The following is a 17,126-nucleotide window of genomic DNA, read 5'->3' as shown; positions in this document are numbered from 1 at the left end:
TAGAATAAAATGTAAAATGGGCAAACATTAAGTAGAAAACAATGTATAAACAATATGATCCAGCTGGGCATGGTGGCTTACACCTGAAATCCCAGCACTTGGGGAGGCCAAGGCTGGTAGATTGCCTGAGCTCAGGAGTTCGAGACCAGCCTGGCCAACATGGTAAAACTCTGGCTCTACAAAAAAAATACAAAAATTAGCTGGGTGTAGTGCCATGTGTCTGAAGCCCCAGCTACTCAGGCTGAGGTGGGAGGACTGCTTGAGCCTAGGAGGCAGAGGTTACAATGAGCCAAGATCACACAACTGCATTAAAGCATGGGCAACGACAGGGCAAGACCCTGTCTCAAAAAAAAAAAAGAAAAAAAGAAAAAAACAAAAAACCAGTATGATCTCATTTTTTTTAAAAGAATACATTTGCATGAAAAAATATAATCATATACGTAAGTGCTAGCTATTACTCTTAAGTGATGGATTATGGAAGATTTTCACTTTCTTTTTATTGTGTGTATTTTTGACATTTTCTACAGCAAACATATATTTACTTTTGTTAAAAAAAAATTTTTAAAAAGGGATGAACACACAGCTAATTATTTTACTCTCCAATCATTTTTTTATCCTCTTTCACGGTACTCTTAATACAATTTAATACAATTAATTTATTACATATATTACCTTTTCCTTAAAAAACTTCCAGTTAGACAAGCAGGAGATGAAAATATCTCTTGGATTTCCCTATATTAGTAATAAGACACTGGTTAAACCAAATCACATGGTATACATACATACAGCCTCTTTCTGTACAGCATGAGACATGATAAATACAACATCTTATAACTATCCTTCCAACTTCTCCATTTGTCTCCTATCTGTATGCATATTATCTTGGCTTGGCTTCTAAAAGTCCATTCTGTTTGGTAAATCTCAAAATTTCAGTGGCAAACATGGGAAATAAAAAAGTTTATACATACTCAGAGAAGCCTCAAATAAAGAGGAAAGGCTTGATTTATGGTCAGAACTTTCTTGAACAAACAAAATACTCCCACCCCACCAACTATGCAAGTCCTATTTATTTCTATTCCACTGAAGTAGAAATAAATTACCAGAAATTAAATGGGGGAAGGAGTATGCTCAGTTTCATCTTAGAAGTAGTTGTACAGTTCTTATTTATGCTCTGCAAATTATGATGCAACTATTTTGTGCAACTACTTTGTACAATCATTTTCCAGAATTAGAAAGCCATACCTAAAAATATTTCTAAAAGATGATGTTTGTAAGAATAGGTAGGAGTTCTGTAAACCTATAAGAGTTCTATGGTTTAGAGAAGAATGGTACAAATTGTTCAGCTAAGACTAACAGGTACATAAACTAATGGTTCCAGGATCAAATGGGATTGGGAAACACTATAGACTGTATTTTCTGGCCAGAGAGTCACAATATACATAAACAGAGGCCTGGAGAAGCCCTACAGTAAAGAAAGCTGTCCTCATGGCGCTTACATGCTAGTTGTGATGGGTTAGTTTTATATGTCAACTTGGCTAGGCCATGGTACCAAGATATTTGGTCAAATATTATTCTGGATGTTTCTATGAAAGTATTTTTTTAGATGAGATTAACATTTAAAATGGTAAACTGAGTAAAGCACTTGAACAAGTGAATAAAAAGAAAGGACCTTCCATAATGTGAGTGAGCCTCATCCAGTTGAAGGCCTTAAGAGAAAAGGCTGAGGTCACCCAAAGAAGAGGAAATTCTGCTTTTAGATTGCCTTTAGACTTGAGCTGCAACATCAACTCCTCCCCAAGTCTCCAGCCTGCTGGCCTGCCCTACAGATTTTGGACTTGCCAGCCCCTACAATCTCATAAGCCAATTCCTTAAAATAATCTCTCTCTCTCCCCTCCATAGATACATAGATGGACAGACAGACATGATAGAGATAAAGATAGAGACAGAAATACACACATATCCTATGAGTTTGTTTCTCTGGAAAACCCTGACTACAAAATCTCATATTGCTGTGCAGAACCAGTTTGGGAAATGATACTTGAGAGTGATATATAAGCAGAGAGTCAGATGGTGGGGTGTACCTTTTTGTGCTCTGCCACCGTTTAGTCTCCACATCAGCAATCCATCTCTTTACAGTCCCTTCATTCAGTGTAGGAATTGTCCTCTTCAGATTAACATATGAATTCTGTAAACAAACAGGAAAGTAAAATACAATAATTTAGACACATCAGAGATAGGCACCCAACTTTTAGGTACACTCTAGAGAGTAAAACTGACTTTTAAATATGTGTAATACAGCCCTGGGACAATCACAAAGTGATACTCAACCAATAAGTAATCAATCATTTGCCTGGTTGCCACTTTCTTGTCCAAGGGGGCTTAGACTGAAAGTAAATTTCTTTGAGGACTCAACACTCAGCACTTTATACAAATACAATCAAATTAAACTGAACATCAGACAGCCTTGAAGGGAAGGTAAGATCCTGAAAGAGCTGTGTGCAGAAGTGTGAGGAACTCGATTTCACTTGGTGAAGTAGGGCAAGGAAGTTATGGACTTTTTATTTGCAAGCCCATGAACCTTGGTGTCTTTCTTAGTACTGGCCTGCAAAGTCATTTTTAGAATCTGTCACTCTGTTGTTTGCAAGGATGCTGACCAAACATCATTGGCAAGTAGCCCCCAAAAGGTAAGTATAGTCTATGGAAATCACACCGATTAGACATTCACCAGAGGAAAATCTGCTGATTTTTGTGGGAAAATACTGATGTAGTTTAGACAATAAAGGATCAGTAATGTCCAGCTATCCCCCAAAAAGTCAGCCTGGTAAACTGATGATTTTGGAATTCACCAAACTTGGATACTAGAACCCTTAGTTTTGCTGAAAATACCAGGTTATAGAACACCTGGAGATCTATTTTTACCTCTTTCTTTATCCAGAGCAAAATGCTTTGATTCCCTCCAGCAATCATTATTAACTCCTTTTCTGAGGTATGGCTTTCTGAAAGGATGCACAAAGAGTAAGAGTTTTAGAAAGTCATTTGGCACAAACATGCATGTTCAATTTAAATAACTTCAGATTCTTCTTAAACGTAGTCATCTTTTCTTCTTAATAGACAAAACTTAGTACATTTTCCGCCAATTAAGAAGCTGAAATACATATCCTTTGGAGTAAAGTCTAGTTGGCAAACATAGGTAATTCACAAGGTGGACATGTGACATCAGTTTAATATACATAATATAAATATTTATATATAAAATGCAAATATTTGATTAGCTAAATGCTATCAGTTTAATTCAACTCCCATTACTAAAAACCACGTTTTCAAGATTTAACCAATGACTGCTGGCTATAAAGAATATAAGTACTTTAAGCCCATGTAACTGTTATAAGGAATCAAAGATAATACATGCTGCTTAAGGTAATAACTCTGTTCGTTTTCCTACAAGAAATGAGTAAATTTTGTTACTTGAGGTCACCACTAAGCTTTCAGAAACAAGTAACAGAAATGCTCCAAGGTGCTTCTACAATGGAGTGTTTCAGAGCTCAGACTCTGAGGTCATAAAGGGCACGGGTTCAACTCCAGACAAACCACTTACTGGCCATGATTAAGTGGCTAACCCTTTTCTCTCCAAGTCTCTTTATCCTCCAGTAAAACAGGAGTGACAGAATATACCTCCCAGGAACTGTTACAAGGATTGGTGAGATAACACAAGTAAGTGCTGAGCACAGTTCAGTGCCAGGTATACGTTGATTGCTCATTATTCTGAGGGTTTTATATGACTGTGGACCAACTTAACCAGGGCAACCAGCCAATTACAAGAATTAGTAAACAACTAATTACAAGAATTAGTAAGTCTCTTGCAAACTGGAATGAGAGCTGCGTATGCCTCTGAATCCATTGTCTATTTTATCATTTAAATTCACATTAATCCTAATCTGAAGGAGTAATATAGAATAATTATTTTGCCTCAATAAATTAGACTGACTCTTGAATTGTTTACCAGTAAAAAATGAAACCAGTATTTAGAGAAACTCCCTTCATAGTCATATGTTGCTTTCTTTGCCACATTACCTAGTTAGAAAAATCATTTTCTCTAAAAAGATACTATGCCAAACCCTATGTTCCTATAGAATTTACCAAGTTTGAGTTCTTCACTTGATGATACTTTCACTGGAAGCGGCATCAGCTGGTCACGTGTTCCACCATTTCCCAGTTGTCCATCTTTTCCAGAACCAAAGGAAAAGACCTTTCCCAAATCAGAAACATAGGCAAGTGTGTGCCACCTATTAAATAAAAGCACATATGGTCAATTCTTAATTATCCACAATGATGAGAGTGTTTAGCAATACAGTAAATTGCCAAAACTATGTTACCCAGTAAGAGTGAAACTAAACATCTCTTAAAGGATGAAAACCATCTGGAAACCAAGAAATCAACATGTACCTGAAAAGACTTTGGAACCCAAAGGCCACTCAAGACCATGATGTCATACTTTGGCAAATGGTGTTCCCTTTGTTGAAACAAGCACCTCCCCTTGCCCTCTGCTCATTTTTCAACATCAGTTTGAGTCACCACCTCTTGGAAACCATCTCTGAGTCCCTTCTCTTTCCATCCTGGAAGACTCAGTTGAGTTCCCACTTAATTTCTCAAAGACCCTTACCACACTGATATTCCTATTGATTTGCTGGTTTGTATATTCCACTATACTGTTGTGTAGCAAGGAATCTGCCTTGCCCAGAGAGGTCTGGCTGGTGCCCTGTTCCTAGGAGGTAACCTCTAAACCCACAGAATTCCCTAAGTGATAGAGGAGAGTCTTTATTATTCATGGCAGGATCCTGGGAGAGCTCTCCTGGCCTGTGATGTAAATCAGACCTACAGGAGGGCAGTGCTGGAGATTAAGTTTAACTATCCGGGCAATGATTTAACCAATCATGCCTCAGCAATAAAACCCCTCAATTTAGGCGGGGTGTGGTGGCTCATGCCTGTAATCCCAGCACTTTGGGAGGCCAAGGCAGTAGGATACTTTGAACCCAGAAGTTTAAGACCAGCCTGGCCAATATAAGGAGACCCTATCTCTACAACAAATTTAAAAATTAGCTGGGCATGGTGGACCTGTGGTCCCAGCTACTCAGGAGGCTGAGGCAGGAGGATTGCTTGAGCCTGGGAGGTCAAGGTTGCAGTAAGCCATGATAGCACCACTGCAGTCCAGCCTGGGTGACAGAGTGAGACCTTGTCTCAAAAAAAAAAAAAAACCACCAAACCAAAAGCAACTCTTGACTTGGTCTTGACTTGGGTGAACTTCTCTGACTAGATGGCAGATTATGTACATCCTGTACCCTGTCTGCAAAAAAAAAAAAAAACCAGAAAAAACAAAAACAACTCTCAACTTGGGTGAATTTCTCTGATTGGTTGGCAAATTCTGTATGTCCTGTCACATTATCAGGCCAGAAGAGATAACACCATCCACCTGCTCCAAGGGGAGGTGACAGCCACAAGCTCAGCATTTGCAGCCCTCCTAGACCCTGCCCTTATGTGTCTTCCTTTGACTGGTACTAGTTTGTATCCTTTTCTTGTAATAAATGTGACTATGAGCATAATAGCTTTTAGTAAGTTCGTGAATCTTTCCAGTGAATTCTCCTGTTAGCAGGGGTATTGCCCTGATGCGCATTAAGACAGATCTCCAACTTGCCTCCTTCTCTTGTAATACATGCTACTCAAAAGGATTGTATGTAATGAAGAATCCAAAGAGGTGATAAGACTGCTTTGGTTAAGAGATACCGAATGAGGTATAAATATTGAAGAGAACGTTTCTTTGGTGAAGAGACTCATATTCCGATAATTTGGTCTACCTTAATAATATTACCCATTTATGTAATTCTACTCCAAGATCATAAGAAAATATGCCTACAGACTGAAAGTATTCATGCTAGTTTTTTATAAGAATGGTTTCAGTAAACTAATAAATGAACTCAACATTCAAATACAGTCTGAATTTTGCTCTACATTTAGTGAGGGAAAAACTGCCCAAAAGAATAAGTGTATATGGGGGAAAATATTTTTTAACCCTACCAACTTCCAACATCCCTCTGGCAAGACGTGGACTGATATATCTGATAATCAAAAAAATTAAATAGTGGCGTGGTGGCTCACCCCTGTAATCCCAACACTCTGAGGGGTCAAGGCGAGCAGATCACCTGAGGTCAGGAGTTCAAGACCAGCCTGGCCAACATGGTGAAACCCCGACTCTACTAAAAATACAAAAATTAGCCGGTTGTGGCCGGGTGCAGTGGCTCATGCCTGTAATCCCAGCACTTTGGGAGGCCGAGGCAGGTGGATCACAAGGTCAGGACATCGAGACCATCCTGGCTAACACGGTGAAACCCCGTCTTTACTAAAAATACAAAAAATTAGCCAGGCGTGGTGGCGGGCGCCTGTAGTCCCAGCTACTCCGGAGGCTGAGGCAGAAGAATGGTGTGAACCCAGGAGGCGGAGCTTGCAGTGAGCCGAGATTGCGCCACCACACTCCAGCCTTTGCAACAGAGCGAGACTCCATCTCAAAAAAAAAATAATAAATAAATAAAATTAAAAAATTAGCCAGTTGTGGCAGTGCACGCCTGTAATCCTAGCTATTTCAGAGGCTGAGGTGGGAGAATAACCTGAGCCTGGGAGGCGGAGGTTGCAGTGAGCTGAGATTGCGTCACTGCACTCCAGCCTGGGCGACAAAGCAATACTCTGCCTCAAAAAAAAAAAACAAAAAACAAACAAACAAACAAGAAAACCAAAAAACCTTTAAATAAACTAAGGAGTCTGAGCAAGACATTTTACCTTTCTTTTCTAAAAAGGAGCTGTGAAAATTAAACTTCTTAGGAATATTTCACTCAAACCATCACTGACTATGTCTTATACTTTACTGTGATCTGGGCAGGCTACAATGAAAGAACTCTGGTAATTAAAAAGTATGTTGGCCGCAAGGCATTGTCAGAGAGGGTGATTACATTTAATGAATAATCCTTTGTGATTTACACTTTATTTTTCCCAAATAAACAATTAATGACTTATTTTTTTTAAGACAAAAGTGCACCTGAATAGTTACAAAGGTATTTCACTAAGGAGACAGCAGAAAGTGAACTGTATCTGCTCATTAAAAAAAAAAAAAAAAATCAAAGAAAACAACCATGTATAGTAAAAGGGGTATTACATTTATCTAAATAATATAAATTAAGCATTTTCACTGATTTGAAAATGTTTGATACATCTCAAAGAAACTGAAAGAAATGTTATTAAATTACTATCTAGTTTGCTGCACTCATTTTATCAATTCTTATTGATACTTTACAACTTACCTTCCACATGCTATCTGAGTCACTCTATACTCAACAAGCTCAGCCACCAAACAGGGTCTTAGCTCATTCTGTGTTGAATTATGACCTAGTTGCCCATGTTTTCCAGCACCGAAAGTAAACAGCAGCCCATCCTAAGGAAAGGGAATGTCATATCAGATGCTAGAAAAATAAAATAAAAAAGTAGTATTCACTGATGCAAAGTGAATCACTAATAAATAGCACTGTCAAAGTAAAGCTCCTAAATATCAGAAGGACAGTCCTACATACAGAAGTGATGACCTTTCTTCTCTGGGAAACACTAACTTCCCATACAAACTGTTCTTCTAAAAATACAGCCAAAAAGAGACAAGAGTACACCCACCTGTGTGAGTAGGGCACTGTGAGAGCCACCACAAGCGACAAATTCAACTTTCTGATTGTCTAGTCCTTCAATAAGGGATGGATAATCTTTACCTATGTAAGGAAAAAAATAGCTGAAGTGACCAAAAGGAAATGCTGAGTTTCACACTGGAGTTACCTGGACTGCTGCTTCTCAACCCAGCGACAACAGTTCTCATGATATTCTGACAAGAAAGGCTCTATGTTGCCATGTTTAGGATCAAGTTCTACGCCTCAGGGTGAAGGTGGGACCAGTGGCCAAAAGGATCACACTTAGGGGCACCCACCTGTGAAAGGGTCAAACCACTTCCCAAAGCCTGTTCTCAGTTATGACTTGATTCACTTTAATTGCAGCACATTAGATATTTCCAACAGCCATCTAGAATTACTTTTAATGAACATAGCAATTCCTTTCTTTCAAATTATCTACTAGTGTCATCACCTGACACTACCTCTTCTTTTCTTCATGATTATTTTCATGTCAAAAGCACTCAGACATTCAGCCAAAGTAGTTTAATGGCCGCTTTATTCTCTTCTCTCCTTTGAATATTTTTCTAACACTGACTTATGGGCTATTCTGTGTAATGACCATTGCACTGTGTCAGGGAGAAATGAGTAACCAGTGATCCAGGGTAATGCATACAGTACCACAGCTGGGTAAAGCAGCAGAATTTCTTACACCTGAAAACTTTTAATGAGTTGTTTGGGATCATGAGAAATTTCACCATCGGCTTTGTTCAATAATGGAAATTACATGTTTCTTCATGTGTGTTTACAGACATAATTGATACCTTATAGAATAAGATCAGGATATGTGAGTTCTTAAATATAATTTTAGTATTCTTTTGTAATAATACACTAACAGACTTTAAGTGCAAAGGCTTTAAAGGTCATCTCATCCAAACTTGTCACTTGACAGAAAAAGAAAATGAGGTCTAGAGAAAAGTTTAGTGACTGGGCAAGGCTTGCAGTTAGTAAACTGCAAAGTGGGAATCAGAATCCAGGTTCTCATCCCTAATTCAATGCCCTTTCCCGTCTCACACACAGCCCTGAAATATGTCTCAATTACAGTAACAACTTCCACACTATGTATGCCTCTTGGACTGATTCTGCCCTGAAGACAGAGAGGTAATCAGGAAGAGCAGTGAAAATGAAAGTGAAGATTTGAACCATTTTTGACAGGGAGGTCCATTAAATTCATCTAACAAGTATATCTGTTGGTAATAGGAATCTGAGAATGTGTTTCATACTCTCAGTGTGGCCCAGGCCTAGTTGTCCAAATTCATTTTTTCCCCATGAATAAATGTTGCCAGACATGGATAAGGCCATGCTGTGGGCTTCTCCGGCAGAAATCTGAGCCAAGGGTACTCCTGCGAGGTGCTCCACAATCTGTGGTGTGGTGGTTGAGGGAAATTTCCTTCCAACTCCAAGCTGCCCATGCAGGTTCTGTCCCCAGGCAAAAAGCTCACCACCTTGACATAAACAAAGCAAATGCTGTTTTATTCCATTAAAAATGCAGCAGACATTACCCTAAAGCATTATGCATGCTCTACATAGTATAATATCACAATATTGTACCTTTGCACTGATGGTACTCTCAGTTACCCTATGTCTGCCACAGAAAAACACAGAATCTTCTCTTTAGCAGTGACAGTTACACTTCCTTATCCCTCACTTCAAAAGTGAAGCTATTTGAACATATTAAATAATATCTTCAACATAATAAATTTGATTATAAATCAAATTCAAGAAATATTTACTTTAAAACACTCAGAGGATGGGCCCATGAAAAACAGAAGCAATCTACCTCTACGAAAAACCCCAGCGCTACTGTTTTCTCTCATGTGCCTAATGATCCCAAATAAACAACTGTAAAATTCATTTGAAATTACAAGATCCCAAATAAACAACTGTAAAATTAATTTCAAATTACAGTTTCTTGAACGAGTCAGTTTCTTCTTCCATTAACTGAATATATGGAGCACATTTTTTAGGGAGCGTTCTTAGATGTTATCTGATAGAGCTGACAATATCTAATAGAGTCTAAAAAAATACACCAGAGAATTAAGGTTTACTGGAATCTCTTTGCAAGATATTGTGCAGGATGTGGTGGGAAGCAGAGCCTCTCCTTCACACACAATTTTCATGCACCTGTCAACCACCAGGAATATAATGATGAGCATGACCAGTTTCTTTTCTTGCTTCCCCAACTTTTATTCTTTCTGTACTGTGATTTACTAGTAATAAACTCTGAATATCCCTTTACCCTTGTACATACACGCCTCTAGACCCTGGGCTTCTTAAAGGCAGCGCTTGTGTGTTTCATCTTCATAATCCGAACACAGTAGATAATATGAAATATTTGTTCATGAATGAATGAAGTCAAATGATCAATTTCTTCCAATACAAGTTCATACTATCAAATCTCAACAGGCCTTGCAATGAAGGTCAAATACTCACTAATTATTAACTTCCCTTGAATCCCAGATTCTATTCAGTTTATGAACATGTTTACATCTGTCCTATATATTAACAAAAATTCCCTTGACTTCGAATTCCCCTCTATTACCCTGCTTCTATCTTAATTATTCCATTCACAGTAAGTTTCTTTTTTTTTTTTGAGACAGGGTCTCGCTCAGTTACCCAGGCTGTAGTGTAGTGGCACGATCATGGCTCACTGCAGCCTCAAACTCCTGGGCTCAAGGGATCCTCCTGCCTCACCCTCCCAAGTAGCTGGGACTACAGGTGGAAGCCACCATGCCCAGCTAATTTTTAAGTTTTTTTGTAAAGATGAAGTCTCCCCATGTTGTCCAGGCTGGTCTCAAACTCCTGGCTACAAGTGATCCTCCCACCTCAGCCTCCCAAAGTGCTGGGATTATAGGCATTAGCCACCAAGCCTGGCCTCATAGTCAAGTTTCTTTAGGAAATAATTCATATTCACTGCTTCCATTTCCCACCATGACAGTGTCTGATAGAAAATGGGAAATACTACAGGGCTAGGGAGATCCTTGAATTCAAAAAGCAATGTTAAAACGTATCAGAGGTCTGCAGCCTGGCCACAAAAGGGGATTCTGAGCCGGAAGAGTGGAAGTTGGAAAGGTGTTAGGAAAAGGGAAGCAGTTTCTGGAAAAGGGTGGCCCCAGGCCTGGATCAGATGTAGAGAAAACAGTTTTGATTATTCAGAAAATTTTCACTGTTTCGTACTTGAAAAATAAAAACATGAAACCAAATTTAGGAATAGTAATTTTGGAAACCTGAACATTTTACAGACCCAAGAATTCTCTCATTATGTATTTACTTTAAGAATCGTACTCGGAACCATATCAAATTCAAAACTGTATTTCTGTCCTGTTACAAGTGAAATATAGACATTCTACTGGCTCCACATATACACACAGGTATTACTTCTACAAAACTATTAATATTACAGAAACATTACCTTTTGAGAGTGCAAGAGAATGGTAATCTCCACATGTGATCTGAATTATTTTTTTTTCTTGTAAAATGCTTTCAAACCTGATGAAGGAAAATACACTTTGTGTTAATCACCATAATGAAAGTTACAACATGGATTTTAGAACTATTAATAGTATTTAATTAGAAATGAAGCTCAAGAAAAAACTTTCAATTTACTGCATCACATTCAGTACATCTAAAATTATTTTTTAAATACTATGTTTTAATTAAGAAAAAATATGCATTACATAATTATAATAAAATATTATGCAAACAATTTTATGATGCAGGAATAAATGCAAGATGAAAATGAGTTCTAATTCATATAATCTACTAGGGAAAAGTCTCACAAATTATTTCATGATAATGTGTATTTTTTCTAGGTTAAAAACTTTTATTTCCAGAAATTTAACTTATAGGATTATTGCGAGGATCAAATGAGTTAATGAATAGGAAAGTCCAATTTAGGGCTAGGCAGACTATTTAATCATTTCCTTTAAATGCCAAAACAACACATGATACCTGCCCTGGGGGACATAAGGACTTTACTGGTCAGTTCAGAATTTATTATTTACTTAAGATGCTACTATATAAAGCAGGGGACAAGAATCAGATATTTCCTACAGAAATTATTATTGTCTTTTGATTAAAATTAATTTTTAATAAAAGAAAAAAGTTCCCTACCTTAGATGTTTCATGCTATAGTTGTCATACTCAAATGGTTTTCCATCTGATGAGAGAATCAGCATGTGCTCTGCTCCTTGGTCCACGGAATGTATCTTCATGTTTTTTCCTAATTTAATGCATTCTACAGAGCAAATCCAACCAGGAACTATTGTCACTTTGATTATTACCCACTGTATTACTAACTTCATTATAATACACTTAAAACATCTGGGAAAAATTTCAACTAGACAAGCTTTGACTTACCATGAACTTCTCTTAAGAAAATTCAGGTAGGCAAAGCAAATCAGGAAAGACAATCGTCTTGACATAGATTTTTTTTAATTAGAAAAAATATTGATGTATACTTTGTTGTAAATGGAACATACCCTTAAAATATCCAATTAAATATCTGCTTTTAGGTTCTTGTTTATTAAGACGAACGAAATTTGAAATGACAAAGAGGAAAAGGTCTATAAGAAAATATAACTTTAAGACAACACAAACTCATTTCAAGAACAAATAGTGTATTCTGAAACACATTCCTTTCTCCCAAAAAGCAAATAACAGTAATAAACACTTCCCGACAGTTACCAATAGAAACCAATGCCTATATTCTTAAAAGGAAGGATTATGTTTGGGGGACTATCTTTAAAGAGGATGCTGTTGAAAACATTTTTCATTGGCATTAGTGCACATTTGGCCCTTTCTGAAGTTAAGAGATTAAACTGTCCACTAGTAAAAATGTACTCTTATTTAATTTGTTCACAAAAATTAAACTAGGATAGTTTTGGGACCTTGTTTCATCTTCAGTGCTAATGAAACAGAATCTATTCGTGTAAAAATCTCAAAGCACAAACCATATTACAAATGCTAGGGGAACCAAAACAGTTTGGTAAGAAGAAATGGTCCAGCAGACTAACGGTTTCTTTTAAAGAGTCTCAGCATTTCAAATCAGTTGAAAAAAAGGAAGTATTAAGAAATGGTATTGGGACATAGGCTAAGCCTTTGGAAAAGCAAATAAATCTAGCTCCCCTCCTACCTCAGTACTTAAAATTCCAAGCGTACGAAAAATTTTAACTTAAAAAAAAATTTAACTTAAAATTACTACAAAAATGAGTACATTTTTTAAAACACTGGGAGTGTGGATAGCTTTCCAGCCTAACATAAAACCCATAAGCCTTAACAGACAAAAAAATTGACAGACTACCCCCCCAAAAAAGCACAAAAAACAACATGCACAAAAGGCAAAGTGAGAAAAATATTACAACATGTACGACGTGCAAAAGGCTATTCTTGTTCAATATTCAAATACCTCTTCCATACAAATAAGAAAAAGATTTAACAACTCAAATTTCTAAAAGCCAGGCAAAGATAAACAGGCAATTTACCGAAAAAGGAACGCAAACGTCCAGTAGTTAAACGCAAAATAAACTCGCAGCAAGATACCAATTTCTTCACTCCACAGATGGGCAAAATTTTAAAGAACGCGGGCAACTATTTCCCCCACTTCGATGAGAATGTGGGAGAAGTGCAACTGAAGGCCAAGGTAAAATCCCATCACTGAGAATGACTCCCAAAGTTGGAGCAGTGACTACTTTCTCAAAACGAGACAGTGGGAGATGCGGCGGGCGGGGGACGGGGGTACAAACTTGAACAGAAACCTATGAGAAAGCCAGACTGGCTAAAAGGATGAAGACGGTGCCCGCATGCCCCGCACCGGCCACTTTGCTGAGAGGAGGATCCGCTGGTCGCCAGTATCCCGCTCACCCCGCGCCTGACACTGACCGGGATAAAAGAAAGCTCAGGTGCGCCGTCGGCGAAACTATCCGAGCCAGGCGCGCGTCTGCGGCCTTCTGGGCTCTCCTCCCTCAGGCGCGGACCCCCGGCTGCCCGCCCCTCACAGCCCTCAGCCCTCACCCCTCACAGCCCTCACAGCCCTCACAGCCCTCACACACCAGCCCCACTCACTCGGCGTCCGGGCGCCGCCGCTCCCGGCGAGCAGCTGGTGAACCTGGACGCCCGCCCCGCCGCGTTCCAAGACCGCGAGGCGCCCCGGCGAGCAGCAGAGTTGGCGCGTCACCTCCACCCTCCGGAGCAGCGCGCGTTGGAGGCCCGCGGCGCTGGGAAAGAGCCAGAGCTGTGTGCCCGGAGACTTCGCGGGCTGGGACGCGGCGGCCTTGCCCGCGGTCGAGCGCCCGTTGCGCCGCGACTTCCTCCGCGACCTCCGCTCCATCGCCGCTTTGCGGGGTCCCAGGCCCAGAGGCGAGAGGAGAGAACGCGTTGTCCCGGGACTGAGCGCGCCCACTGCCTCAGGCGTTGCGCTGCAGAGCGGGAACCAGCTGCGCGCAGCTGCGTGGCGTCGGGGAACCGCAGCCTCAGCTACTGAGCCCCTGCCGGGACGCCACGCCCCCCACGTGCTGTTTGGGGGCGGGGCCTGCAGCTCCAGTGGGAAACGAAACAATGTTTGTTGTTGTTTTTAGGGGGCGGAATCGAAAAGGAAAAGGAAACTGTAATGAGAGTGACTTGGCAGGCGGCCAAAGGCAACAGGTCGTTGGCTGGGGTAAAGGCCGATGGGCTGAACTGAGAAAGTGTCCCCGGGCGGGCAGCGGCCACCTTAACTCCTGGACGGAATGGCTTTCGAGGAAACGCTGCAGTTCCACTAGGAGGCACCCTGACACACGCATTTCCAGAGGGAGGGATAACGGAAGCCAAAGTTTGTTAAGCGTTGTGCGCCGCGGCCGGGCGCGGTGATTCACGCCTGTAATCCCAGCACTTTGGGGGGCCGAGGCGGGCGGATCACGACGTCAGGAGATCGAGACCATTCTGGCTAACACGGTGAAACCCCGTCTCTACTAAAAATACAAAAACAAAATTAGCTGGGCGTGGTGGCGGGCGCCTGTAGTCCCAGCTACTCGGGAGGCTGAGGTGGGAGAATGGCGGGAACCCGGGAGGCGGAGTTTGCAGTGAGCCGAGATTGCGCCACTGCACTCCAGCCTGGGCGACAGAGCGAGACTATGTATCAAAAAAAAAAAAAAAATGCGTTGTGCGCCGGGCTGAAACCGGCATAAAACTGGGCAGAGCTATGCAGTCAGCTACCCCTCCCCCCCAACCCCTACCCCCACCCCCACCCCCACCCCCACCCCCCTCGTGCCCGCTCCGCTACGTATTCCCGTATTCCCGGGTGCCTGGCGACAGTGATGTGCTTTAGGCCTTTTTTAGAATGCATACAAACGGAACCATATCTAAGTGATGTCTGGCTTTTTTAACTTAGCACAATGCTTTGAGATTCATACTATTGTGTTTAATTAGTAATTCATTTGTGTTATTGCTGAATGGTAGTCTATCATACGGGTAAGCCACAGTTTATTTATCCATTCACCAATTGATGGGCCTGTCGGTTGTAGGGAACAGGAGAAAACTTCCCCTTTGCCCTCTGAAGGGTCACCGAAAATCAACTGACAAGGCTGGGCCTGGGATCCTGCCTGTAACCCCAGCCCTTTTTTAGCCCAAGGCAGGAGGATCTCTTCTTTGTGAAGTGTGTATTCAAATCTTTTGACCATTTATTTATTAGCTAGCTTGACTTTTTATCTAAGAGTTCTTTATATATTATTGAGTTCTTTATATGTTTCATACCATGTTCTTTATTAGCTATACGTTTTGAAATGTTTTCTACCTGTCTGTGGCTTGCCTCTTCATTTTAAGTGTCTTTTGAAGCACTGAAGTTTTAAATTTTGATATAATTTATCCATTTTTTTCTTTTACATAGTTCATACCTTTTTTGTCCTACTTAAGACATTTTTGCTAAATTCAAGATTATAAGATTTCCTCATTTGTTACCTTCTGGAAGTTTTATAATTGTTGGTCTTCATTATATTTAAAATGAATTATTCTTTATAGTATCGATAGATGCTGGAGGCAGATAAGGGAGGGTCCCTGGAGAATCTCTGACCTGCCCCACAAGCTTTTGTGCAGCTGAGGAAGCCTGCCCAGGGTCTTGTCTGGGCATGCCCACAAGGGACTTGGGGGCCCACTGCACCGGGAGAGTGGGGTGCAGCCAGAGGGAATTCAGCCTTATGCAGCAGGGAGGAGCAAGAAGTCTTCAGCTTGTGTGTGTTGGCCTGTTATTCAGTCTGTGAGCTGGGAGCCTGTTGGCAGGACCCTCCTTGTTTTTTTGCTGAGAGCTTTTAATAAATGCCACTCTTCACCTTGCAATGTATTCACATGCCTAATTGTTCCTGGTCATGAGACAAGAACCTGGATTTTAGCTGAGCTAAGGAGCAAAAATTCCTGCATCAGTATGAGGTAAGAATAAAGGTTCATTTTTTTCCTTATGGATTTCCAGTCGTTCCAGCTTGCCTATCCCCATGGAATTGCCTTGGCATCCCTGTCAAAACTCAGTTGGCCGTATATTATAACCTCAGAGCCAGCCCAAACTGGCCCTACTCTGTTGATAACAAAATGGCCAGTTACCTTGTAGGTATAACAGAGCCAAAACTGCAAGTTATGTAGACTGGGCATGTGCCATGGAAAAAGCTTTGACCTCTAACAATGAAATGGGAAAGGTTCCCTTGTCCCCTTCGTAGGGCATGCGGCAGTGGGAGTGGGTCGCTTCTTCAGTGCCCCACTGCTCACACCTCTAGGGGAGCATACAGACAGGCAGGTTTTGGGGCTCCAACCCCACGCCAGTGTCTAGGGGTGGATGTTTACTGCTCCTGAAGCACCAGTGGGCTGTGCTACTGTGTGCTTTTTTAGTTTTGCTGTCTATAGGCACTTCTGTTAACCAGCTCAATTAGACCCTCTACCTTGTCACAAGGACAGAAGACTTTCTGTATCCCAGTTTCCTGCCTTGGTGTACCAGAAGAATTGCATCACATGTGGGCTTAGAGAATGAGTGCACGGTTTTATTGAGTGGAAGTAGCTCTCAGCAGATGGGGGAGCCAGAAGGGAGTTGGTTTTCCCCTGGAGTTGAGCCGCTCAGCGGCCCAGGCTGTCCTCCGACTGCCCTGGCCAAACTCCGCATTGTTCTGCTGGTCGATGGCCTGCCAGTGCTAGTGCCTTTAGAATGGTACTTGCCACACAGTACCTACTATAAGTAATTATTCAATGAATTAATGAATCCCTTAACATTCAGATTTTTCAAAGCACTTTGCTAAAATAAAAACTCTAGAGATATTCCTGAATATAAAATATATATATAGCAAGGTTAGGGATATAGGAAATGTTGCTTTACATAACATTGTTTTATTAAAAATATTATTCTTGGCTCACACCTGTAATCCCAGC

The 17,126-nt window shown here is 40.7% G+C and overlaps 1 protein-coding gene and 1 long non-coding RNA gene across 10 annotated transcripts in view; one reads left to right on the top strand and one right to left on the bottom strand.

Annotated features, from left to right (window-relative positions):
- HERC5 (HECT and RLD domain containing E3 ubiquitin protein ligase 5) overlaps positions 1–14,638 on the bottom strand; it is a 51,142-nt gene extending 36,504 nt beyond the window's left edge. For 4 of the 9 annotated variants that reach the window (XM_034958908.3, XM_055111615.2, XM_055111618.2 and 1 more), the window contains exons 1-10: positions 13,812–14,233; positions 11,862–11,985; positions 11,161–11,237; positions 8,972–9,193; positions 7,705–7,796; positions 7,344–7,474; positions 4,138–4,283; positions 2,920–2,996; positions 2,082–2,185; positions 673–732 (exon numbers count right to left, since the gene is read on the bottom strand). In XM_034958908.3, the coding sequence (XP_034814799.2) occupies positions 673–732; positions 2,082–2,185; positions 2,920–2,996; positions 4,138–4,283; positions 7,344–7,474; positions 7,705–7,796; positions 8,972–9,193; positions 11,161–11,237; positions 11,862–11,985; positions 13,812–14,076 (1,298 nt within the window). In that variant the 5' untranslated portion in view covers positions 14,077–14,233. Of the gene's footprint in view, positions 1–672; positions 733–2,081; positions 2,186–2,919; positions 2,997–4,137; positions 4,284–7,343; positions 7,475–7,704; positions 7,797–8,971; positions 9,194–11,160; positions 11,238–11,861; positions 11,986–13,811 lie in introns of all 9 variants that reach the window. The other 5 variants (XM_034958907.3, XM_055111617.2, XM_008963661.5 and 2 more) reach the window with 4 other exon arrangements.
- Positions 14,639–15,137: 499 nt separating this feature from the next.
- LOC106634697 (uncharacterized) overlaps positions 15,138–17,126 on the top strand; it is a 43,013-nt gene continuing 41,024 nt past the window's right edge. The window contains exon 1 of the long non-coding RNA XR_004671130.3: positions 15,138–16,145. This is a non-coding gene — a long non-coding RNA (uncharacterized LOC106634697). The remainder of the gene's footprint in view (positions 16,146–17,126) is intronic.

Source organism: Pan paniscus, chromosome 3, assembly GCF_029289425.2.
Source record: "Pan paniscus chromosome 3, NHGRI_mPanPan1-v2.0_pri, whole genome shotgun sequence".
NCBI lineage: Eukaryota > Metazoa > Chordata > Mammalia > Primates > Hominidae > Pan > Pan paniscus.
This window is presented reverse-complemented; position numbering and strand designations above follow the sequence as displayed.